The sequence below is a fragment of the Myodes glareolus genome, chromosome 18 (assembly GCF_982192425.1).
Source record: "Myodes glareolus chromosome 18, mMyoGla1.1, whole genome shotgun sequence".
In the NCBI taxonomy this organism is placed as follows: domain Eukaryota; kingdom Metazoa; phylum Chordata; class Mammalia; order Rodentia; family Cricetidae; genus Myodes; species Myodes glareolus.
Genome location: NC_142043.1, coordinates 65,490,916 through 65,515,222, shown reverse-complemented (window position 1 = coordinate 65,515,222; position 24,307 = coordinate 65,490,916). Strand labels below are relative to the sequence as shown.

The 24,307-nt window shown below is 49.0% G+C and overlaps 1 protein-coding gene across 1 annotated transcript; it reads left to right on the top strand.

Moving 5' to 3' along the window:
* Positions 1-24,098, top strand: Rnf8 (ring finger protein 8). Its single transcript, XM_048451267.3, has 8 exons — positions 1-267; positions 5,201-5,329; positions 11,145-11,885; positions 14,176-14,238; positions 16,444-16,533; positions 18,466-18,573; positions 20,019-20,223; positions 23,659-24,098. The coding sequence occupies exons 1-8, from the start codon at positions 157-159 to the stop codon at positions 23,673-23,675; spliced, it is 1,464 nt and encodes a 487-aa protein (XP_048307224.3). The 5' UTR covers positions 1-156; the 3' UTR covers positions 23,676-24,098.
* Positions 24,099-24,307: the final 209 nt, after the last annotated feature.

The window sequence follows — 24,307 nt, the reverse complement described above, 5'->3', positions numbered from 1 at the left end:
CCCTGAGGCGGGCTCGCGTTCCCATCGACTCGGCTCCCTGGGCGATTGCTTCTGTCTGTTGTTTAGTTATGGTGCGGGCCAGGAAACGGGAAGGCGGCTGGACCCCGGACTGGAGTTTGGCTGGTTGCTGAGCGTTGCCCCAGTGCCGAGCGGGCTATGGGCGAGCCCGACCCTTTGGGCTCGGGGCAGCTCGCGGCCGGCCGGAGCTGGTGCTTGCGGCGGCTGGGGATGGACCGCGAGTGGTTGCAGCTGGAGGCTGCGAGTGAGGTGAGGGTGAGCGGCCCGGCGCGGGCGGGGGGAGGGGCTGCGGGAGCGGGGAGGCTGAGGAGCGGCGCCCCGCCGCGGGAATCCGGCTTGCGAGGAGGCACCGAGGTGGCAGCCGGGATCGAGCCGCCTTAGGGACTGGCGGGACCGCGCCGCGAGGCCAGACGAGGCCGTGGCTTGAGAGGCCCGGGTTGCTGGGTGCGGGAGCGAGCCCGTGCCAGAGCTGCCGTAACGGACACGGGACCCTCCAGTGAGCCGAGAGTAGACACGGTCTCCGTTAGAGTCTCCCGGAGCGTTGCGGTGACTCAACTCAGACAGGGAAACTGAGGCAAAGGCGTCCCCACTGACCCGGACAATGGCGAACCTGCTCGGTTGGTTGCGGAGGACGTGTACTCTCTGGAGTTGATTTTGAGTGTGATCGCGAGTTTTTAAGGGTGACTTGCCTGAAATCCTCCAACATGAGTCTAAAAATAAAGTCTTCTATTTCCTCCGAGGAAAATTAGCGCGTTGGGGTGGACCACGGTTGTACCCTCGAAGTGTGGATCAGGGACAGTCAGCAATTCTCTCCAGAAACTGCTTACAGTGTTTGATAATGCAGGCTTGTAGGGCTGGTGCTGGGGATTGAACCTCATACTTGGAAGGCAAGCTCTCTGCCAGCTGAACAGTGTCTTTAGTTCCATTAATGCAAAACTAAAACACAAAAAGGGGAGGCACAGTCATGAACGGAAGGGAGGTGCGAGATTGGTACCCGAAAAGCTAATGGTGGTCAGCTCTGGAAGGAAAACTGGGTCAGGTCTGAGCTTGTTATTCAGAGCCCTATGGGCTTTGGAAAGTGTGCAGTACTGAGTGTTGGTTGTCCTGTGTGCTGACTGAGGTCTTAGGTCAACTTGACACACACACTAGAGTTATGTGAAGAAGGGAGTCTTAATTGAGAAAATGCCTCCATAAGAACCGGCTGATCTTTTAGTGATTGAAGGGGAGGCCCCAGTCCACTGTGGGTGGTGCCATCCCTGGGCTGGTGGTCCTGGGTTCTTTAAGAAAGCAGGCTGAGCAAGCCAGTAATCAGCACCCTCCATGGCCTCTGCATCAGTTCCTGCCTCCAGGTGCCTGCCCTGTTTGAGCTCCTGTCCTGACCTCCTTCCTTTCCTCCCCAAGTTGCTTTCTGTTGGTCATGTGTCATCGCAACAGTAGTAACCCCAGCTAAGACATCATGTAAGCTAAACTCATTGTCTTGGCAGTTTTGGTTTTTTGTTGTTGTTTTTAAGAAGCTGTATATTCTCAAATGCAGTTTCTGCTCTTGGAGTTTATGGTTTGAACCAGGAAAAGAAGATTTATACAGTGAAGGAGTCCGTGAACATCTTTCTGGGTTGGCCAAGGTGTGGCTTGTTAAGCATTATTCCAGAGCAGGCCAGGCTTTAAATTAGCAGTCATTAGAGAGCCACTTATTTTTTACATTTAAGGTTCTTTTGGTCTACAGCACTCTCCTCGAGATGTTCTGTAGTGTTCCGTAGATTTATGTGGAATCACCTCGAAGCGGAGAGGGACCCTAACAAACAAAGAGAATGCTGAAGGCCGTGTCAGGAGTGACTCCCGATGGGGGGTGGCTGTGTGTCAGAGAAGCCCGCCTGGTGATGCCAAAGTCAGGTTGGAGGCAGCATTTGGAGCGTGGCCTGCCGAGTGTAGGAAGGGTTTGTACAGAGGTCAGGTTGAGGTCTTCTGTGATGGTTCTCAGGTGGATAGTGCATGTGGGTTTGCGGGTCTATGCGAGGTCTCAGGAGGTGTGCTGGCGGCCAGCAGCTGAGGTGGGTTAGTTCCCCACCTTTCCAGTTACCTCAGTTTCAGTTTTCGCAGATAAAATCATAAAACATGGCTGGATCCTCAGTTGTATCGAAGGGAGTCCTTTGGTAGGTTATCTGTCTGAGTGGGTGTCTTTAAACTTTGTAAACCAGTCTAGAGATGTGGGCGTAAGCACAAACTAGCAGAGGCTTGTTGCAGGCGAGCTACTTCAGTCCTGCAAAGAAAAGCTGTGTCTTTTGCTTGCTTGTTGTTCTCTTGTGTTTGGTTTTCATGAATCTGTGGGTTGGAATGGTTAGAGTACGTACTGATTATTTCAGAAACAGAGCTGTTGTCTGAGGTTTCTTTCCCGCCCGGTCCTGCAGTCGTTCAGTCCCAAAGAAACACTCAGAGGTCTACATTAGTTATAAACTGATTGGCCTAGTAGCTCAGGCTTCTTACTAACTCTTACAACTTATATTAGCCCATAATACTTGTCTGTGTTAGCCACGTGGCTTGGTACCTTTTTCAGTGAGGCAATCACATCTTGTTCTGTGTCTGGGTGACGACTGTAAAATTGACTCTTCCCAGAAGTTGCCTTACCTCTACTTCCTTCCTGGCTACTGACCAGTCAGCATTTATTTAAAATACAAGTGACAGGGTATAGACCATTGTCCCACAGCACAGAGCCTTGCAGGGGAGAGCGGGAACAAGGGATCATCATCCGTATCAATGTCTGTGTGCTCCATGTTTGTAATGGTGCAGGTGCCCGTGGGAGTTCCTAGTGATCAGTGGCGCTGAAATGAAACCATTGTGAATTCCAGGACTGGACAGTGAAGGATGACCAAGAGCATTTTCTTTCTCTGGATACTAAGTCAGGGACAGTTTGAGGACAAGGTGTCCTTCTGGTCTTCGGTCCTGCTTTCCCTGATGGCAGCCCAGCTGTTTCCCCTCGGGTGGAACATGCAATACTTCTCTAAGACGGCCACTGAATCTGGACATTGTCAGTGAATATGGATGGTAGATGACCCCTAAATGACCATCACCACGCTTGTCCTTAGCTGGACATTCTCCACTTTAAAACGTTGGTGTATGTGTGTGTGACTGTGGTTGTCATGCTGTGGTGTATGCGCAGAGGTCAGGACAGCTCCAGGGAGTTCTCTACTCCCGTGTGGGCCCAGGTCAGAGAAGAGTCCGGGAACTAAGACCTGAATCCCAGAAGAACGCTGCTGCTTTCCCTCACGTGCCGTTTATAATTAGACAGGTCTACCAGAAGTGTGATAGACGGGAACCTGAGCTTTGTTTCTGTCTTCTACAGAAGCTCAAGCTGTCCTTGTGGATCAGTGGGGACCTGGGTCTCAAGGAACTTGGTTGGAAGACTATCTACTAGGATTTGCAGGGTGTGATGGGTTCCTGCAGGGGCCAGAAGAGGGCGCTGGATCTGGAGTTAGGAGCTCTTCTGAGCTTCTCTCTGATCCCCACTTTCTTTTCTTTCTTTTTAAGTATTTATTTATTATGTATATTGTGTTTTGCCTGCAGGCCAGAAGAGGGCACAAGATCTCGTAGTAGATGGTTGTGAGCCACCATGTGGTTGCTGGGAATTGAACTCAGGACAGCTGGAAGATCAGCCAGTGCTCTTATCCTCTGAGCCATCTCTCCAGACCCTATTTTATTTTCTTTATGTCTTGGCCGAAGGTACAACATCAACTGCCATATCAGGTTCATGGAAACTAAGCTAAAGGAACATGGTGTATGTCTATCTGACGGCAGATAAGAGTTAAGTTTTAAGAAGGCAGTGTGCTTGGCTGAACTAATAGTGAGGATGAACAGAAACAGTGTCAGGTCCTGCCTTTGAATCCACAGTTGCCAGCTAGTCAGGTAGAGAAAGAGACAGCTTGGTAATCTTGCGGGAGGGGAGGATGGAGAATGTAGTCATTTCTCAGGCCTAGGACGCCATGGCAGTATGCTGGAGCGCTGGGAAGGCTGGTGCTGCCTATCAGCAGCCATACCTAGAACTGGGAAAACCATACATCACTTGACTTTGTAGAAGAAGTTAAATTTGTTTTTCTTAAATAACGTCTGTAACACTAAACCAGGAGTTCTCTCATAGATGGGTTGAGATGACAAACTCAGGCAGGCTGTGGGAGTTCAGGACAATGGCTGGGGCTACAGGCCCAGGTACTTCGCTGTGTGAGGAAGGAGATGGGAGATTCCCTGATGAACCTAGGGCAGAACCAGGGCCAGCTGGAAGAATTGCAGAGAAAAGGATGCCAAGTTGGACATGTAAAAGTCCGTGTGTATTTAACGGCAGTGTTGAAGATGAATTGATGAGGATGTGAGGGAAGAAACTCTAGGCAGGAGCTTGCCGTTCAGTCCCACAGAAACACACAGAGGCTTATATTAACTATAAACTGTTTGGCCTGTTAGCTCAGGATTATTATTAGCTAGCTCTGACAACTTAAATTCTTGTCTGTGTTTAGCCACGTGGCTCGTTAACTTTTCTCGGTGAGGCATTCTCATCTTGCTTCCTCTGCATCTAGCTGGTGACTGCCTCTTTGCCTTTCCTCTTCCCAGAAGTCTCCTAGTCTAGTTGCCCTGCCTGTACTTCCTGCCTGGCTACTGGCGGCCAATCTGTGTTATTAAAACCATTACAAGTGACAAATCTTTACAGTGTACAAGAGCATTGTCCCACATCATCCTTGTCTTACTGATTCAGGGTTGTACTAGCCTGAGAGTTCATAGTAACTCTTTTTTATTATTATTTTTATGGGTATGATTGTTCTGACTACATGTATGTCTGGTGCCTGGTTGTGGGGGCAAGCGGTAATATTATACCAGAGACTGCTGCAGATCTCCTGCAGCTGGGGTTATGGATGGTTATGAGCCTCCATGTGGCTGTTGGGAAAACAAGCCCTGGTCTTCTGGAAGAGCATCCAGTGCTCTCAGCCACCGAGCCTTCTCTCCAGCTCTCCATGGTTCAGGATTCTCTTAGCACAGCTTCTTGCCTTTTCCTCTGTGGTGGCTCCCTGTGGCAGCTGAGGGGCGGCACAGCAGCAGATGAACTGGTCAGGACCCACGTGTGCTGCTGATCGGTAAGATTGCAAAGAACCTCCCTTCTAGGGGAGTGACCGACTGTGTCTCTTACATTACCCCTGTCTTTCAGGTGACGATAGGACGTGGATTTGGTGTTACCTACCAGCTGATATCCAAGGTCTGCCCCCTGATGATCTCTCGGAACCACTGTGTTTTGAAACAGAATCCCAAGGGACAGTGGACAATTATGGACAACGAGGTACAGGAGCTCACGTGAGCCTAATGATTCCTATTGAGTTTTATGGATTTTGTTTGGTTTTTCGAGACAGAGTTTCTCTATGTAGCCATGAGTGTCCTGGAACTCACTCTGTAGATCAGGCTGACCTCAAACTCACAGAGATCCACCTACCTCTGCCTCCCTAGTGCTGGGGTTAAAGGTGTTTGTCACCACTGCCCGGCTGAGTTTTACTCCCATGTGCTGTGCGTGCGTGCGTGTGTTTGAACGTTAGTGCAGGAGCCAGCAGAAGCTAGCCGGGTCCTTGTGGCCCTGAGTTACTGGCTGCTGTGAGCCACTCAGTGGGTGCTGGGAGCTGAACAGGATGTGTGATGCTCTTGACCCTGAGCCATCTCTCTAGCCCTCTGAGCTATTTCAATTTTTCCTTTTCTTTACTTATTTGGATTTCTGAGACAGGGGTTTCTCTTTGTGGCTCTGAATGTTCTAGAACTTGCTCTGTAAACCAGGCTGGCCTTGAATTCGTGGAGATCCGCCTGCCTCTAAATCCCCAGTGCTGGGTTTAAAGGTGGCACATTTCTATAATCTCAGATTTCCTTTTCTTAACCTCTGATAGTTGTTCTCGTAAAATATTAAAAACTAGCCACGCCCACCTGTTCTCTTTCGAAGGCGCAGCACTTCTGTGTGCTGCAGGAAGTTAGATTGTGCACGGTGATGGCTAATGGCCCGAGTGAGTGCTACCTCGAAGGGAGCGTCTGGAGTGGAGCTGTGGCTCCTCTTCCAGACAGTAAACCATAGTTCTGCGGAAACAGGCCCCTTGCAAGGGACCCAGGTTCAATTCCCAGTACTCACACGGCAGCTCATAACTGTTTATAACTCAAGTTCCAGGGGATCTGACACCCTCACACAGGCATTCATGTAGGCGAAACACTAATGCTCATAAAAATAAATAAAGCAAGAAAAAAAAACCTTGCTTAACTGTTGGTATTCTCAGAAACATTTGATTTTGGATAATGTGTTTTTCTGCTTTAAATATTTCTTTTTTTTTTTTAAATTTATTTATTGTGTATATAGTGTTCTGGACACCACATCTCATTATAGATGGGTGTGTGTCACCATGTGGTTGCTGGGAATTGAACTCAGCACCTCTGGAACAGCAGCCAGTTCTCTTAACCTCTGAGCCATCTCTCCAGCCCTAAATATTTCTTTAGATTTATTTTATTATTGTATTACTTACATGTATGTGTGTCTGTGTGTAGTGTATGCACATTTGTGCTCAGGTGCTTGAGGCCAGAAGAGAGGTTTGGGTTCTCCAGAGCTGAAGTTGCAGGCAATGGTGAGGTGCCCCATGTGGGTGCTGGGAATTGCGTTAGGGTTCTCTGGAAAAGGTGCAAGTGCTCTGGTGAGCCGTCCCTTCAACTCCCTTTAAACAAACTGTAAATTGATCAGTCTAGCGGGAAGTGTACAGAGTCCAGCAACTAGGAAGCAATTGATCAGTCTAGCGGGAAGTATGGAGCCCAGCAGTTAGCACCTCACGTGCAAACATGCAAACTCCTGGAACATAGTGGAAACAGACCATGGAATAGGGGGCTTCCTTTTTAAGGTGGGGATGTTGTTATGTAATGCAAGCTAGCCTCAAACACATCTGCTCTTTGGTGATTTCTCCTTTGTACCGTAGACTCTGGCATCTCAAGTCTTAGAAACGTGTTTTTTGTGGCTGAGTCTCACTGCTTGGAGTGATTCCCCTTCAGGCCTGCTAGGAACACAACAACCAGAGTGGCCCTGGCTTCTGTTTGCCGCTCTAGCCCTCATCTGGCACACTTGGGTTTTGGTCTCTGTGTACAGGTACTCTGTCCTTGTGTGCCTGGGGAAAGCCAGAGGGAATCAGATTCTCTGGAACTGGAGTGTGAGCAGTTGTGAACCTCCTTACAGGTGCTGGGGATTGAGCCTGGGTCCTCAGCCAGAACAGCCAGTGCTCTTAACCCCTGAGCCATCCTCCAGCTCCGGCATACCTTTTAAGAATTCTGCCAGGTGGTGGTGCATAAATTTCTGATGTAGGTAAAGCACTTGCCACACAAGCAGGTAGACTTGTTTGGCTCCCCAGGACCCGTGTAAAGCCATACGAACTGTCCGGTATCTGTGATCACTGTGTTCCTACAACATGTTGGCAGGCAGACACAGGGGATCCCAGAACAGCAGCTATGAAACCCGTCTCACATCAGAGGAGTGGGGGCCTAAAAATATTTGATGGACGTGTTTAATCCCAGCATTGGAAGGCAGAGGCAAGTGAATCTCTGTGGGTTTGAGGCCAGTCTGATCTACAAGAGCTAGTTCCAGGACAGACTCGATAGCTACAGTAAAATCCTGTCTCAAAAAACAAACAAAACCACCAACAACAACAACAAAAATTAATGATAATATAATAAAGTTAAGGGTTTCTATTCTTCAAAATATATCACTAAGAAAAAGACAAGCCCGGAGTAGAAGTGTTTGCTGTGCACATAACGGTGAAGTATGCTCGTGTATGTACAGAGCTCCCGATCGGCTTTTTAAAAAGACAGGTGCATCACAGAAAGAGTAACACGAGAAGTTGTTCGAACTCAGTGATTAGGGAAATGCAAATCAAAACCACAAGGGAATACTCTGGCAAAGATAGGAACAAGTACAGCTGTCTTTCTCTTTTAGAGGGAAGGTGGCTTGGCACAAGGACTTTGAAAATACGTAACTCGTTCAATTGAACATCTGATATAAGCAGCTCAGAGCGCAATTGCTGTCTCTAGGAGACATTTGTAACATCCACCCACAGTAGGATGTACAAAGGATGAGTTCCACAGTAAACACTACTGTATCGAACATGGGGACGTCTTACAAACATAATACTGAGTGAGAAGGCGCCACGGCAAGTGGCTGGGCATGCTGATATATGCCTGTACCTGGGCTATGTAGCCAGACTGTCCCAAAGAAATGAAGCAGGGACTTGGGAGATTGCCAGGCAGGCGTGAGGACCCGACTTCAAATCCCCATGTGAAAAGCTGTGTGTGGCGGTGGGTGTCTTGTAACTGTAGGGCTGGGGAGGTGGGGAGAAGTGGAGTTCCTCGAGCTCACTGCCCGGGCAGCCTGATTGCTGAGTTCCAAGAAGTAAGAGACCTTGGTCTTGGAGGGGACCTGAGATCAGTTCCCAGCACCCGCCTCAGACCTCAGCTCTTCACAGCCACCTGTAACTCCAGCCATAGGGGTCCTCTGGCCTCTCTGGGCACTTGCCACTCAAATGCACCCAAATAATTTAAAACAATAAATCTTTTTTAAAAAATGAGGAGGCCAGGTGTGGTGGTGCATACTTTTAATTCTATCATTGAAGAGGCAGAAACAGGCAGATTTCTGAATTCCAGCCCAGCCTGATCTACAAACCAAGTTTCAGGCCAGCCAGAACTACACAGTGAGACCATAAACAAAGTAACAATAAGGTCGGTTAAGAACACTTACTGCTCTTGCAGAGGACCCAGGTCCAGTTTCCAGCATGTGGGTGGTGGCTCACACTGTTCTCAGCTCTGGTCCTAAGAGGTTTGATGTTTCCTCTGACCTTCACAGGTACCAGGAGTACACACGACACACAGATGTACATACAGGCCGAGTACACACATCCAGTATGGTGCAGAACATCTGTTGGGAACACGGTGCTGCCTCTGGCCTCATACACCGTGTGCACACCCAACAGCAGGAAAGCTAGACACGAGAGTATGTTCCATATGATGCCATTGAAATGATACTTAGAACCGGGTGGATAATTACGTCAGCAGGGTACTAGTCCCCGGATGGGGAAAGGAGGGATCGGTTTCTTGGATGCTGTGATGTGCTTTTTAAAGCCATGTCATAACCAGCACTGAGGTGTTCTCTTTGTGGTTATTCATCTGGTTGTACGTTTATGATTTATCCATTTACATTTGCGTATTGTGCTTTGCTAAAAACATTTAGAATATTGATCAATACTTTTCTCAGATTGCTAAACTAAAAACACAGTGTAAATGCCACTCTAGTTTCAGTTCAGAACTCTGGCCCCTCTCCCAGAGTTAGTGTCCTGGCAGTGTCTGGTTAGCTCTGAAACTGATCTCAGGACTTGTCCTCTCCCGTTAGCTGTCCCCTCTCCACATGGCACCCTTTACGGCTGAGCCTCAAGAGTCCATACGCAGTTATGTCCTTGCGTTGTCCTTCCCCAAATAGCTGCTAAAACCGCTTGTGTCTGTTTTGTCCTTGGTGTCTTTTACCTGGGAAGATGTTAAGCCCAGAAGTGAAGTGGCCTGTCAATTGTGCCTGGTGCTGTTCTGAGTACATTACACATACTAAACTCACACAGGGATTATCAGGAAGATTGTCATCTTTACAGACACAGTAACCCCACAAGCAAGCAAGCCTGCCCAGTGTTGCTCGACTGTAGGTGCTAGAGACATACTGCAAACCCACGCTATCCGATCCAATATTCTTTTTCATCTTCAGTGTGGGGATTGAACCAGGTCCTCATGGGCTTTTACCCCAGAGCTCCATCTCCTTCCCTGTCCATGCTCTTAACAACATAAATTTCATTAAAACAAGCTAGGAGGCAAAGACATGATATTTAAGTGTTGTGCTATGCATTTTACAGTGTGGGATAGTGTAACACAAATTCTAATTGGTTTTCATAATTAAAACCCAGAGACAGATACCAGGGTTAATGCTGAAGGATCTAAGAAGCAAAACAGCCAACCGCTAGAGAGTTCTTTCTTCTACCAATGCTCAGGCCAAAGGGGCAATCCAGTCTCTACAAAACCTCAGACTGCATCCGTCTCTATGAATTCTCATACTGCACTGAGCTCCTATCTCCTCCACCTTATATTCCTCTCTCTGCCCAGCCATATCACTCCTGTCTCCACCTCCCTAGTGCTGGGATTAAAGGCATGGGATCCCAAGTGCTGGGATCACCTTTGTGTGAGCTGTTTCTCTTTTAGACAGATTCAATCTTGTGTAGCCCAGTATGACCCTTGAACTCACAGAAACCTGCCTCTGTCTCCCAAGTGCTGGGATTAAAGGTATGTGCCACCAGTGCCTTGCCTCTATGCTAACCAGTGACTTAGCTCTGGGTTCTGATCTTCAGGCAAGCTTTATTTGTTAGATCACAAATAAAATGTCACAAAAAAAAAAGAACAAATAAAATGTCACTACAGGATAGATGCAAGACTTCCCCATTTTATAGACAAGGCTGAGACACAGAAGTGAATAGGATTGCTAAAGGCATGTAACTACTGAGCCTAAGGTGTTGAATCTGGGCTGAGCTCAAGTGCAAATCTCCAAGTCTGTTTGCTACACTGTAACACGTGCAGACAGCTGCTGCTGGTGTTACTCAGGCCAGGTCCCACCTACAGTTTGACTCCCCCAGTACAAAGTATTGGTTTTGTATACTGAACAGTGCTGTGCTTGTTCAGTGTGTGGAGGGCCCACGTGCAGAGTATGGGTGACTCCTGCCTTGTGATTTGCATTCTTTCCACTCTGGAATCATTGCCTGGAGTTTAGGTCAATAGGAGTGATTGAGTTTCAGTGTTCTTTAGTGCCTTGCGTGTTTGGAGTAAGGTGATTCTTGCCCGTTACACAGGCGGTTCTCTGTGGAGGCATGAATGTGAAATATAGGCAGAGAGCCAGAGCACCGCACGCGCAGGGCTCTTTCCAAGGATGGTGGTTTATGAACCTTTCGTTTCCATTTGTTCTCCAGGGTTTCCCTTCTGAAAAGGCAGAAGGCTTCATAGCAGCAAGAGAGAAATTCCATTAAGAGGAGGAAAAGCATGAGCTTATTTTGTTTTTCTTTCATTTTCCCTAGAGTCTGAATGGTGTTTGGCTGAACAGGGAGCGGCTGGCGCCATTACAGGTTTATTGCATCCAAAAGGGAGACCACATCCAGCTTGGAGTGCCGCTGGACAATAAGGGGAGCGCAGAGTATGAATACGAAGTCATTGAAGAGGACTGGGGGACGCTGTCTCCCTGCCTCGCCCCGAAGAATGCCCAGACAGGGGGAAAGAATGAAGACTTGAGAACTAAAAGGAAATTCAGTTTGGATGGATTAGAGAGTCCTGCAGCTGAAGGCCCTTCACCTCTCAAATGCAAAGCACCTGCAGTCTCTTGTAAAACTGTTGAGCCAGTGACCGTAAGCGGAAAAGGTGAAGCAGCAAGTCAGCCCTTGGGATGTTTGTGTCCTAAGTTGACTTCTCTTGGGGCAAGTGACAAGACCACCGGGACTCATGCTTGCCCTACTCTCTCAAAGGTCATAGAACTTTATCCAAAGAAGCAGAAGGCCTCCAGCCCTTCGGCATCTCAGAGCAGCTTAGAGCTGTTTAAGGTGACCATGTCCAGGATTCTGAGGCTGAAAACCCAGATGCACGAGAAACAGATAGCCGTCCTGAATGTGAAGAGGCAGACCCGAAAGGGGAGCTCCAAGAAGATCGTCAGGATGGAGAAGGAGCTGCAAGACTTACAGTCTCAGCTGTGTGCAGAGCAGGAGCAGCAGCAGGCGCGCGTGGCGCAGCTGGAGAAGACTTTCCAGGAGGAGGAGCATCACCTCCAGGTACCTCAGCTAGCAGGCTGTAGCACGAGTAAACCAGAAAAGCAAAGCAGCCAGGCCACTAGGAAGTCTTAACCTCTACCAAGGCTGGGCGGCCACAGGCTAAGCAACCAGAGCCTCTCCATTTTATATTCCCGCTAGTGTTGGGATTAAAGGCGTGTGACTCCCTAAGACTAGGAGCCGCCACCACCTGAATTTCTTTCCACATTGATCTTGTGTAGCCCAGGGTGGCTTCGAACTCACAGAGATCCATCTGACTCTGTCTCCCAAATCCTGGGATTTAAGGTGTGTGTCATCATTACCTGACCTCTAGTGGCTTTAGTTTTGCCTCTGGTCTTCAGGCCAGATTTATTCATTAAAATCAAATAATGTACCACGATAGCAGGCAGAGGTGCCTTCAGCTGGGCAGGCATTTTGAGAATTTCTGGCTAGAGTTGTCTTTGAAGCAGACACCAGATGCTAAGCCTTGGAGACAGAAGGGGAGCAGAAAACCAAGATGAAGCTTTGGAAAGATTAAGATTTCCACACTGATGAGAGCAGGAGCCAGTCAGGGACCAAGATGAGCAAAGTAACACAACAGCCAGCTGGGAGATAACTGATTTCTAATCAAAAACTGAGGTGTTTCAGATCCAAAATAAATTTAGGTAGAAGCTGGATAAAGATCAGGGTACCTTAGGACTCCTTTCTTCGCTCTCTGTGTAGACAAAACCAAGTCAGAGCCCAGAGCAAATGCAGATCATCTCGCTACCTGTCCTGTACGTGACAGCTGTGAGGTCAGCTCTAGCCACCGGGGGTGGGTGGTTTTGTTTCTCCATGGAAAGGCACACAACTGGCTGAGCGATAAGCCACCATCCTTTACTAGAAGATAAAAGTGTCTTGAGTGGTACAGAGGTGGGACCGAGTATGGTCTCATCTCCAAATGGTTTACTTAGATGACAGGCTTGCACATAAAGCTTTTGGCTGGAGCTGATCCTGTTCCTGCTTAACATGTCAGTTCCCGTATGGCAGGGCCCCTGTCGTTCCCACCCCGCTGTCCAGGTGATGGGGAATGTCAAGACTTCCCTGTGGTTGGCTTGCAATCAGGAAGGACTGTCACAGCTTAAGTGAAAGGTGTTTTTATCTTGCTTGAGCCTCTCAGGGCAAGGAGCAGCCTGTAGTAGTGTTGGCTCGTTTCTGAAGAATTTATAGGTTCATTCTGATCTCTGCTGTCTCCTTGAGCTGGTCGGATTAGCAAAAGCTGTGGATTAAGCAGGTGCCTTCAGGACATACATGGTGGGTGGGCATACTTCTGCTTCCCCTGTCCAGCCCAGACAACTGTCAGTCACCAGAGGGTGGGAGTCTGCTGCTCAGCGTGTCATACCTTCACTGAGCGGAGTTCTCTGAGGGATAGCGTCTTCAGAAACCATCGCAACTGGGACATGTTTAGCGCCGTGCTGTGCACTAAAGATGCAGCTGTAAAGGCTTTTCTCTGGGGCAGAAGGTTAAAGACAGAAGAGGCTAGGTTAGCAACTTCTTCGGGTCATGTTTGCATGACTTCAAGAAGCATGTTCAGTTCTTTGGGTTAGCCTCATCTCCCTCACCCCAGAAGCTGTTGCCCCTGCTCCATGCTTGGTGTTTGGAGCACATCATCGCCTGACGCTGTCTTTAGGATTCTGCTTGGCCTTAAAATGGTAAATGTTGTTTGTAATCACTGAGTTCTTCATCTTGTTGCGACGAGATATGCTGCCCATAAACATGTTGGAAGAATAATTTTCAGGGTGATGCTTTAAATTATGAATGATTCAAAATGCCCACCCTGTAGGTAATTCCTAAGGCAGCAGACTCACAGAGGCTGTATGGGAGAAGCCGCCACAGATGAGGGGTAGTTCGAATGGCTGGTATAGGAAAGACAACAGAGGCTCAGGCAAGGGCAGAAAGTGGCCTGTGGAGGGTGGTCACTGTGGAGGGACAAACCGTGGAAACGCTGTGGATGCTGGCCTGGGCGGGGGTTGTATTTGTGGCTCATTTCTCAGTTTTAGCCATTTGGGTATCATGGCAGTAGATAATAGAAGAAGCTCAGTCTGTCACCCTGTTGTTGGCAGAGCCACTCAGCTGGTGGCTTGCAGCTGACAGTCCGAGGGATCCAGTGGTTGAGCAAGTAACACTGTTCAAGCCCTTTGCTGAAACAACTTGCCGTAAAACGGGGTTTTCCACCTGTTCCCTGCCCCATGCTGTCACACCTGATTGTTGCAGGATTTTGTTCTCTTTCCCGCTTGACTGCAGGGAGACCTTCCATTTTGTTTTGTCTTTTCAGGGTTTGGAGAAAGAGCCAGGAGAAGAGCACCTGAAGCAGCAGCTGATCCAGGCTCTGCAGGAGGTAACCTACTCCCCCGCTTCCAGAGGCTGTGGTGGTTGGTGAGTGGGGAACAGCCAGGCATCACATGGCCACTAGCTGCCTCTGCCTCTGAGCTCACTGCTCTGAGGCCTCCAGTCTGCAAACAGAGCAGGTGGCAGATGCTCACACCAGCAGGCTGGAGATTTGCAGCCTCACAGATGCACCAGATCTCAGCATGGAAATGTAGGTCTTCATCCAGCAGGAGCTGCCCAGGTAAATCTCTGAATTCAAGGCCAGCCTGGTCTACATAGCAAGACCCTATCTCAAAAACAAATAACAAGTAAAACCCTTGCTTTGTCTTTGAGCTTTGATTATGGTCAGTAGTTTGGTGCAAGTTTAGTTAAAAGGTTAATAAGTTGGTTAGCCCTCCTCGGGCGCGGCAAGCAGCAGCGTTGCATACGAACTTGCTCAGGGGTCATCTTCGTATCTGCTATTGCAGACCTGTGCCTCAGCCTTGTGCTGCTAGCAGTCAGTGAGAAGAGGCTGCCTTGGTTTCCTTGTGCACAACAACTTGCCATAAAATAGAGGTGCACAAATAGCTTTGGAAATAATTAGGTGAAAATTATATCTTTGGAATTTTATTTTTTGAGCTTATCTATTGTATAGGGTGAAAGGGCAGGCATTGTTCCCATTTGAGTATTTAAATTTTGTTTGTGGTTTTTGCTTAGTGTGTGAGGGTTTAAGCACTCACCTGTGGCGCTGGAGACATGACCTGAGTTTGGTCGCCAGCACACACATTAGAGACCTCTCGACCCCTTGTAACTCTAGCTCCAGAGACTGGAGGTCTCTTTTGGCCTCCCACGGTACCCTACATGTGTGACTTAAACTCATACAAACACACTAAATAAAAATAAAAACAGATCTTTAGAAATAAATCTCATTTAAAAAAAAATTGTGTGTTTGCACACTCATGTGGCAGTGTGTGTGAAGGAGTTGGTCCCTCCTCTATGTGAGTTCAGGAATCACTCGGTCATCAGGCTTGCACTGAGCCGTCTCCCCAGCCCGCTGGAGAGGTTTTAAACTAGCGTTTAGATGTCTGAAACCAGCTAGAAGAGTCAGGTTTTGCCCCGCAGAAGGTCGGTGTCAGTCACAGAGCTCCCTGTGGCCCCAGCACCTCTCCTGCTCTAACACAGAGCACATGTGTCATGAGGTAGCTGGCCAATCTGACAGGTGCTTGAGGGACACGCCACCCTCAGCTGGCGTGTTCTGTCCCCTGAAGACGTTCTCCTTTCCAGACCGGTAGGGACTTACATTCTCACAGGCTTTAAAACCCTTTTCTGAATACCAACTCTGGTGGTAGGGTCACCTGTTTTCCCGTTTTATAGATGAGATAGTTCTGGAACATAGATGTAATTAGTGGTTAAGATGTAGACTGTGGCTTTTAGGGAACCACACACATTTGTTTCTTTCTTCAACTTCTTAAAAAAGATTTGTTTTGATTTTTTTTTTTAAATATGTGTTTGTATGTGGAGGTGTGGCATGAGTTCAGTGCCCTTGGAGAACGTGGGCATCCAGTCTCCTGAAGCTAGAGCTACGGGAGATTGTGAGCTGCCCGTGGGTGCTGGGAACCAAACTCGGGCCCACATATTTAGCAGCATGCTGCTTTTAAGTAAATGCTAGCTGCCTCTTCAGCCCTGAGATTGTTTCTTGAAATTTTGTGCAGAGAGACACCTCTATTCTACCTTCTTTTAAAGAGTATTCAAGGTGAGAGTCTTAAGTATACGCTGTACTTATGCATGGAGGGACTCAGCTTTCTTTCTCCCTCTTCTCCTCTCTCCCTCTTTCCTTCCTCGTATCCTCCTGTGTCCTCTCCTTGGCTTGCTCGGTGTCAAGCCTAGGCCTTCATGCACTTCATGTACTCTATGACTGGGTCACATCCCAACCCGAAATTACATTTCATAGCTGCAGAACCTGTTGACATTTGGTGTAAGAAGTTAGTCACAGGTGTCCGCTGTTGGCCCTGGGCATGCCAGACCTTGTCCAGGTTAGTTACAAAGGACTGACACACTTGCTGTCCTCCCCGCCCCCATCCTGACCCATCCGTCCTGAAGGAAAGCACGCTGTTTTTGAAGTTGTCTTCACTGGTCCCCAAAGCAAAGTCACTGGCAGAGGGAGGACGTACAGGTGTGTGGCCTACGAGAGGGTGTCATCCTGCTTGTCCTGACGGCTTGCCTGCTGTTTCTGCAGCATCGGGCTCTAATGGAGGAGCTAAACCGCAGCAAGAAGGACTTTGAGAAAATCATTCAAGCCAAGAACAAAGAATTGGAGCAGACCAAGGTACTGGGCAGACGAGGGCAGCTTGTCATTGGCACAGGCAGCTGGGCGTCCCGAGGGCTGTTCCTTACCTGGGGAGAGGACCTGTGAAGTTCTCCGTCCATACGGCAGCACCTGCTTCCTTCCGTGTGCAGAAGCTATGTGCTGGGAGGAGGCCTGCACCTGTATCCTGCCCTCTGTGGGGCTCTCTTTTAGGATGTGTCTTCCCCATCAAATCCATAGAACTCTTTTTGTTGTTGTTTAGTTTTTTTTCAAGACCGTTGTCTTCATGACACTCTGGTTGCCACAAAACTCACTCTGTAGACCAGGCTGGCCTTGAACTCAGAGAGATCTGCCTCCTAAACGTGAGGATTAAAGGCCTGCGCCACCACCTCCCAGCAGTACTTTTAAATTATAAATTACAAACAAATGCCTACCAGGGCCAGACCATAATAAGAGTGAGTGAAGAGACCTGAGTGTGAGAACTGGAGGAGCTGTGAGGCCATGCTGCTTCCTGACCCCTCCCAGACAGTTACAACCCAGAAATGCAAGCCCGGGCTTGTCAGAGCTGACTTCTTCTGCATAGTAAGCAGAAATCCAGGTGTTTAAGTAATGAAATAATCCAATTTTTGAATATTGTCAAGTTTTTTTAAGCTTGTGTAATCCTAAAATATGTATTTATGAGTAATCATTTGATGTTTCAATCTCTGTACAAGTTCAGATTTTGTATGTGTTTTTAAATGGCATAAAGGCCAAGCTGAGCAGACCAGTCCCCAGGTCAGTTTCTAGTCAGAAATGAGCGTGTAAGGCAGACTGTATCCTCCGCTACCCCAGGTTCAGAACCAGAGCTGAGGAAAAAGGGAAGATTTGGTGTCCCTGTCTTTTGTTTAAATCAGAACCTTTATTTGGTGGTGGTGGTGGTGGTGGTAGTGGTGGGTGCTAGGGATGGACCAGGCGCTAGGCTTTCTGGGCGGCTCTGTCCTGAGCTGCAGCCTCTTTAAGCCCATCCATCTACCTATCTGTCTGTCTGTCTGTCTGTCTGTCTGTCTATCTATCTGTCATCTATCTATCTATCTATCTATCTATCTATCTATCTATCTATCTATCTATCTATGGGGGTTGGTCTCATAGTGCAGGCTGTCCTCAAACTAAAACTAACCGAAAAGGCCAAAAATGACCTTAAACTTATTTTCTCTTAAACGATTTATTATTATTATTTTATATATACAAGTAATTTGCCTGCATGTCTTTGCACCACATATGTGTGCACCTGAAGAGACCAGAAGAGGGTGCTGGATCCCCTGGAACTGGAGTTATAGACAGTTGTAAACTTCCCTGTGGGTCCTCTGGAGGAGCAGCCAGTGTGTTCACCATTGAGCCCTCTCCAGCCCCACCTCTGCGCAGTCTCTTGCTCCTCCCGTTTCCAATCTCACTTGCTGTCACTTTGCTTTACCACGTATTTTAAAACCCGGGGCTTAAAGTCCTCCGAGTTGGCTGACGAGGTGCTCAATGGTTAAGGACGCTTGTTGCTTTCCGGAGGACTCAGGTTCCGATCCTAGCAAGGAGGTGCTGGCTGGCGTGGAGTCGGGCAAGGACTGTGCTTTTGGTTCACAGATGGTACCGGCTCTTCACATGGGACAGGAACAGGGCCAGCTGCTGCAGGCTTTGTCCTAGACCACTTGTCCTGTCCGGCCGTCCCTCTAGCCACCTAAGGGCTTCCCCCTTCCTGCTGTCGTCACGCTGCAGGCTAGTTTTCAGCGGGAATGAGGAGAGGAAGGCTGAGCTATCATTCGGCGGTAAGAATACCGCTCTTGGTGACCCACAGTTTCATTCTTGCCCCCTCATCTCCGAAGGCAGTCACACTGGATCCTGCTCCGTGCAACTAACCTTGCTTCCGTCCTGTCCTGTATTCTGGTTCGTTTCCCTAGGTGACTGGGTGGCTTTGTGTCTTTGCAGGAAGAAAAGGAGAAGGTGCAGGCCCAGAAGGAGGAGGTTCTGAGCCACGTGAACGACGTTCTGGAGAACGAGCTCCAGTGCATCATCTGCTCAGAGTACTTCATCGAGGTGGGTATGAGTGGCGCCCCGGCCCCGCGTGGGGCCCAGCCTTCCAGGCTGCTTCTGCTGCGGGGAACCTCTCGGAGAGAGCTTGGTTCAGAAACCTAGAGCTGTTTGATTTCCCGGTGACATCTGAAGGTAGCCACTTCTCATTATGTCATGCAGTCTTCACCGTGCTCTTGTTCCTCTTGGGTCACCATTATAACTGCAGTGCAGGCCTGTCAGGGCCACACAGCCCTAGAGTTTTGAAGTATTGAAGTAAAGCTGCCCACTGATGCTGTCCTTTCTTAACTCTGGACGGGCGCAGTGCTCAGCGTGGGCTTGTAGCGTGCCTTTTTGAAGAGGCATTGAATGCCATTATGTGTGGTTGCTATGGGTATTCAGGGTCTTGAGGGTCCTTTTGAGAAGTAGAGCTCCCCCTCTCCTCCAAGCTGCTGCTTGCTGCTTTGTCACCCACTCTCTTAGTTTTCATTCATTTCTAACATTTGGGTTTTTTTTTTTAACTACTTTTTAAATTTGATCTTTATGAGGCTAGGCGATGGTGGCGCACACTTTTAATCATTAGGCAGAGGCAGGCGGATCTCAGTGAGTTCAAGGCCCCAGGGTCTACAAAGTGAGTTCCAGGACAGCTAGGGCTGTTATGCAGAGAAACCCTGTCTTGAAAAACCAAAAAATAAAAATTTAATCTTTATTATTATTATTTTATATACATTGGTGTTTTTCCTGCTATGAGGGTGTCAGAGCCTCTGGAACTGGAGTTACAGGCAGTTGTGAGCTGCTGTGTGGGTGCTGGGAAGTGAACTCAGGCCCTCAAGGAGAGCATCCAGCGCTGTTGACTGCTGAGCCACCTCTCCAGCCCCAGTTTCTAACATTTGTAACCAGTTCATTTTGTCCTAAAAGTGTTAAGGCGATGCTGTCAAACAGTGGCTTTTAGAGTCCTGGAAAGGAGAATGTGTGTCCAGAGGGGTTCCTGTTTGAGGCAGGCTCTAGGAGGTTGCGTGTGTTCGCCTTCCGAGGAATGTCTCGGGAGGATCGGTTTCCTACTATAGGTCATTGGTTTCTGCAGTTTCTTGTCTGATGGTTCTTTGCTGTGGAAATTCTCAGCGTTGCTCAGGACTGTGGAAGTTAGTAGAAAACAGGACAGTAGAAATGGGTAGGGAGTGAACGTATTTTTGTTTGTTTTTTGAGACAGGGTTTCTCTATGTAACAGTTCTGGCTGTCCTGGAACTCGCTCTATAAACCAGGCTGGCAGTGAACTCGTAGAGATCGCCTGCCTCTGCCTCCCAAGTGCTGGGATTAAAGGCAGGCGTGCACCATCACCGCCCAGCACCTCAGAGCATCTTTGTAAGATGGGACTAGTGGACTTTCTTTTTAGCCTTGGAGATTTGTCCCTGGTCCAGCTGTGAGAAAGTATGAGTGGCAGGTGTCAATCGTGTGTCCCTTTCACGTTGTAGGCTGTCACCCTGAACTGCGCCCACAGTTTCTGCTCCTTCTGTATCAGTGAGTGGATGAAACGGAAAGCAGAGTGCCCCATTTGTCGAAAAGACATTGAGTCCCAAACCCACTCCCTGGTTCTGGACAATTGCATTGATAAGATGGTGGACAATCTGGGCTCAGAAGTGAAAGAGCGGCGAAGTCTCCTCCTTAGGGAACGGAAAGGTAAGTGAGTTTTGAGAACTGCTCCTCAACAGGGGGCTTCATTACTTCTGAACTGCATCAGGAATTTTTAGGGGAGAACTTGAGGGATAGTTTGGTAAGCGATTTTTGCATTAAGGCCAGGCAGGAGAAATTGGAGTGTAAAGGGAGTTCAGAGAACCACAGCGGGAAGGACTCAGTTAGGATTCGCCTCTGGAGTTTGAGCATCTAAGAGTCCTGCGACTGCCCTGGTCCTCGGAGGGCAGTGAAGAAAGCTGTGACTGGAAAGCGCAGATGGTTTGCCATGTGGACACCAGACGGTGCTGTTGCTGAGACAGCTTGGTTCTGCCACTTGAGCTGACAGGCTATAAATAAGATGTGTGTAAGTCCGATTCAGGACTCAGAGAGTACACAAGCCCTGCTTGTAAGAGGCGTGGCTTACAACTGGGGCAGCAACAGTGCTTTCCTGGTGTGTGCAAGGCCCTGTTCTACGTGCACACGTCTGTCCTGTCTCCGAGTCTGGGGACTTTGGACTGGGGAAGGGATGTTCATTTACATCACTGGTTCTCCGCCTTCTTATTGCTATGACCTGTAATGCAGTTCTTCTGTGGTGACCCCCATGATAAAGTTATTCTCAATGCTACTTCGTAACTGCAGCTTTGCTACTGTTATGAATCATAATGTAAATATCTGTATTTTCCAATAGTCTTTTGGGGTCGTGACCCACACGTTGAGAACCACTGATTTAAGTGACCTTGTCCCACTTGGGGCTTGCATGTTAAAGCCTGCAGAGGGCCACTTCTCTTGGTGGTGCTGCTGCAGAGGACTCTCAGAACAAACAAGGAGGCTACTGGGTAGGAGGCAGAGTGAATATGCCTGCCATATTCCGTCACTGCCTTCTGAGAATTGAAAATTAACCAGGAGCGGTTGTCCATAACTACCACCTGGCCACAGTGCGTGTGACTTGGTTGTGCTCCTAAGTCTAGAGATGCTGGACAGCCTACAAGGGCAAATGCTGGTAACAAGAATTGGGTGTTCTGTTTGTAGTTTAGTTCTCTCCTAGTGCTACTGTGGGTATCAAGTAGGGACAGGAATCTGTGGCTGATTCATGGGCGGCCGTGGTGTGAAACTGGGCAGGCAGTGTGGATGCTGAGCAGGAAGCACGGCTTAGCCAGTTGCTGTCCAGGAAAGTTCTGAAGCTCGGAAGGAAGGGTTTCTTTGTCTCTTCCCTGATACGTGCTCGAGTACTTTGTGCCCAGTGTAGAGTCCCCACAAATTTTACCTCTGTCCTTGATGGCTGGCAGAACCCCATTGCTCTCCATTTCCCCTTGCTCCATAGGAGCGTTCCATGGGCGCTGGGGTGGAGAGCCGTAGCCATCTCCTGAGTGTTCCAGTACCCACTTGTCTGCGGTGGAACAGAAAGGCGAGGGTGCTGGCGGCTTCACACAAAGGACTGTGTAGAGGATCCTGTAAGGGAAGTGATGTTTGGGCCAAGCTTCATGGCTTCCTGGATGCTCATTTTCCAATCAGAGGACATGGCCCGCAACCTGTAGAACAGCAAGACTTCCGGGGTCTGCTGGGGGCAAGAAGCTTGTGTCATCTTGCTTCCCTGTCTGAGAGGAGCAATGGCCTGGAGCCAGATTCCATCGGGACCTTTGAGCTGGCACGTGCCCGCTGTCAGGGTGGGGACCCATGAGAGTTTAGTTTGCCTAGTGTGTGCCCGTGTTCTTCTTTTCAGGCCACTCCTAGCTGATGTTAGAAGGGCCCAAGTCCCAAGTTCACCTGTCTCCTCTACTGTAAGGTGCTTGTGTATAGTGAACACCCCAGTTGCTCCCCCGTTCTCCTCAGAGGCTGACTGGGCTGGCCTGAGCCTCTGGTAGTGACTGCACAGGAAACAGCTCCGTGTTGCACACACCGTGAACAGTGCTTCTGGCAGGCAGTTCCACTGTCTGCAGTGTTCACAGCAAGTGCAGCTCTGGGGTTTTCTCTAGACAGACCGAAGGATCTGAGTCTTGAGTTAGGGAAAGATGTGTCAGAGCCACCAGCAGCTCTGCTGGGCTGCAGTGTGGGGGCTAGAGAGAACTCTAAATTAAAATGCCAGCTCTCTTCAAATGTTTGGGTGCCATTTGAAAGCTCGTTTAATCCTTAGTGCTTGGGGACTTTTAAAAAAGAATTCAGGATCTGAGTCTGGAGAGGTAATTATCACAAGATAGCAAGGATCTGGGTCTGGAGAGGCGGCTGTCGCGGGATAGCAATGCGTGGTCGTTACCGGAAGCAGTGTTACCGTCACTGCTCGCCCTGTTCTCCTCTGTCTGCGTTCTTTTCCTTGTCATTAAAAGCGTTTCCTCTGTTTTCCTTTTCAGCATTAATTAATCAGTCAGAGTGCAGTTTGAGGTGTGAGACAGGCAGGGAGGTGGCTGTTGGTAAAGTGCTTGCGAGCGCAGGGTCTACCTGAGTTTGATTCCTGAACTACTTAAAAAGCTGGGTCTGCTGGGGCAGTGGAGGCTCATGCCTTTAATCCCAGAACTTGGGAGGCAGAGGCAGGTGGATCTCTGTGAGTTCGAGGCCAGCTGGTGTACAAGAGCTAGTTCCAGGACAGGTTCCAAAGCTATACAGAGAAACCCTGCCTTGAAAAAAATAAAAAGCTGCGTCTGGTGGCATCTAAAATCCCAGTGTTGGTAGTGGGGACATGCGCGTTCTTGGGGCTGGCTGGGAGCTTCCTCAGTGGGCCTTAGGGCATAATGAGAGACTGTATCAGAGAACCAGGTGGATCGCTGAGGAAGGGCCACAGTGGAGCTCCCCTGCGTGCGCCCATACAGAGAAGCGGCAGAGGCTTCACAGGAACTCTTGAAGAGAGGTGGCCAGCTCTGGGGTTAATTGGACTGCATGAAGTAGTGACCCTGTGGGTCCTAGTGCCTCTGACTTCTTACCAAGTCTATGGTCCTTGTGAAGCAGCCTTCTGCTGGGAGGTTTAAAGGTGTTCTGTGACTGTTCGTCTCACTCTGTAGTGAGCTGTCTTTGCCTTGTCACCAGAAACCACGCTGTCTGTAACACCCAGGATAAGGACAGCTTTCCCTAGCGCTGTCCGTCATACCCAGGTGCACAGCTAGTTGTGTCTTAGTGAACCAGGCTGTGTTCAAGTAGGGGTCCTGGGCTGACCCTGAGTGCCTGTCCACCTCACATTTAAATATATACCTCATGTGATCTAGAGCTGGGGAGGAGTCTTGCTGGTGAAGACTCGCTTACTGTCCCGAGTGGGATCCTCTTGCTGCTGGAGGCTGCTGGGCAAGGCCATTAGCCCACAGCACAGCTCCCCCCAGGACCAAGCTTCAAGCCTGGCTTACTTTCTCCCTTTATTCTGGTGGTTTCTGAGACAAAGCAAAGGTAGCAAAGGTGGAAGGGGGATGTGGGGGATGAAACACAGGCTCCTAATTCATGGATCTGTCTTTCTCTCCAAAGCAAAAAGACTGTCATGAAGGTCATGCTCCAAGGACATGTGAGAGACTCTAGGGGGCTGGCATCTTGAAGTGGTCTAGAGGATTCCCTTAGACTGCTCTGGAGCCCATCTGGGAGCTGTGTGCTGAGTTAAGAAGCCTCTATCACTGGCCTTGCGCTGTGCTGGCCCTCCTCATGCTGCCGTGCCGCTGGGACTCTGCCAGGACCGGGACTCCACACTGAGTGCCTCACTACACGTTAAAGGAATCGAGTTCTGTTGGTTTTTTTTTTTTTTTTTAATCTGTTTGTTTTGATACCTCATGCCCCCCTGCTGACATCATCTCGGACAGTCGGGCTTAATGAATGGCTGCTCTGAAGGCGGCTTGTATCTTGAGTCTGGTTTACCTTTGTGAAAACAAGATGTCATTTCTCAGAAATAAATTATTAAACCCGCCAGTTGCTCAGCTGGGCTTCAGTGTGTTTGCCTTCCTTTGCTGCGGGCTCCCAGATAGTCTCCCAGGTAAACACTGGCAGCTCATAGACTGGCCGACCTGGTGAGCTGTCGATACTCTGTTTCCATTCTGGGGGCTCACCGCTTTCCTTGTTTGGGAGTTCTTTCATTCAGCTCGGTTCAGAGGTGTTTCCAGCTCTCGCCCTGGGTGTTGCGAACAAG

Excerpts from the sequence above, each read along its gene's own strand:
- Rnf8 (XM_048451267.3), top strand. The coding sequence starts at position 157 with ATGGGCGAGCCCGACCCTTTGGGCTCGGGGCAGCTCGCGGCCGGCCGG. Across the intron at positions 5,330-11,144 it reads GGACAATTATGGACAACGAG|AGTCTGAATGGTGTTTGGCT; the intron begins GTACAGGAGCTC and ends CATTTTCCCTAG. Across the intron at positions 16,534-18,465 it reads AAGAATTGGAGCAGACCAAG|GAAGAAAAGGAGAAGGTGCA; the intron begins GTACTGGGCAGA and ends GTGTCTTTGCAG.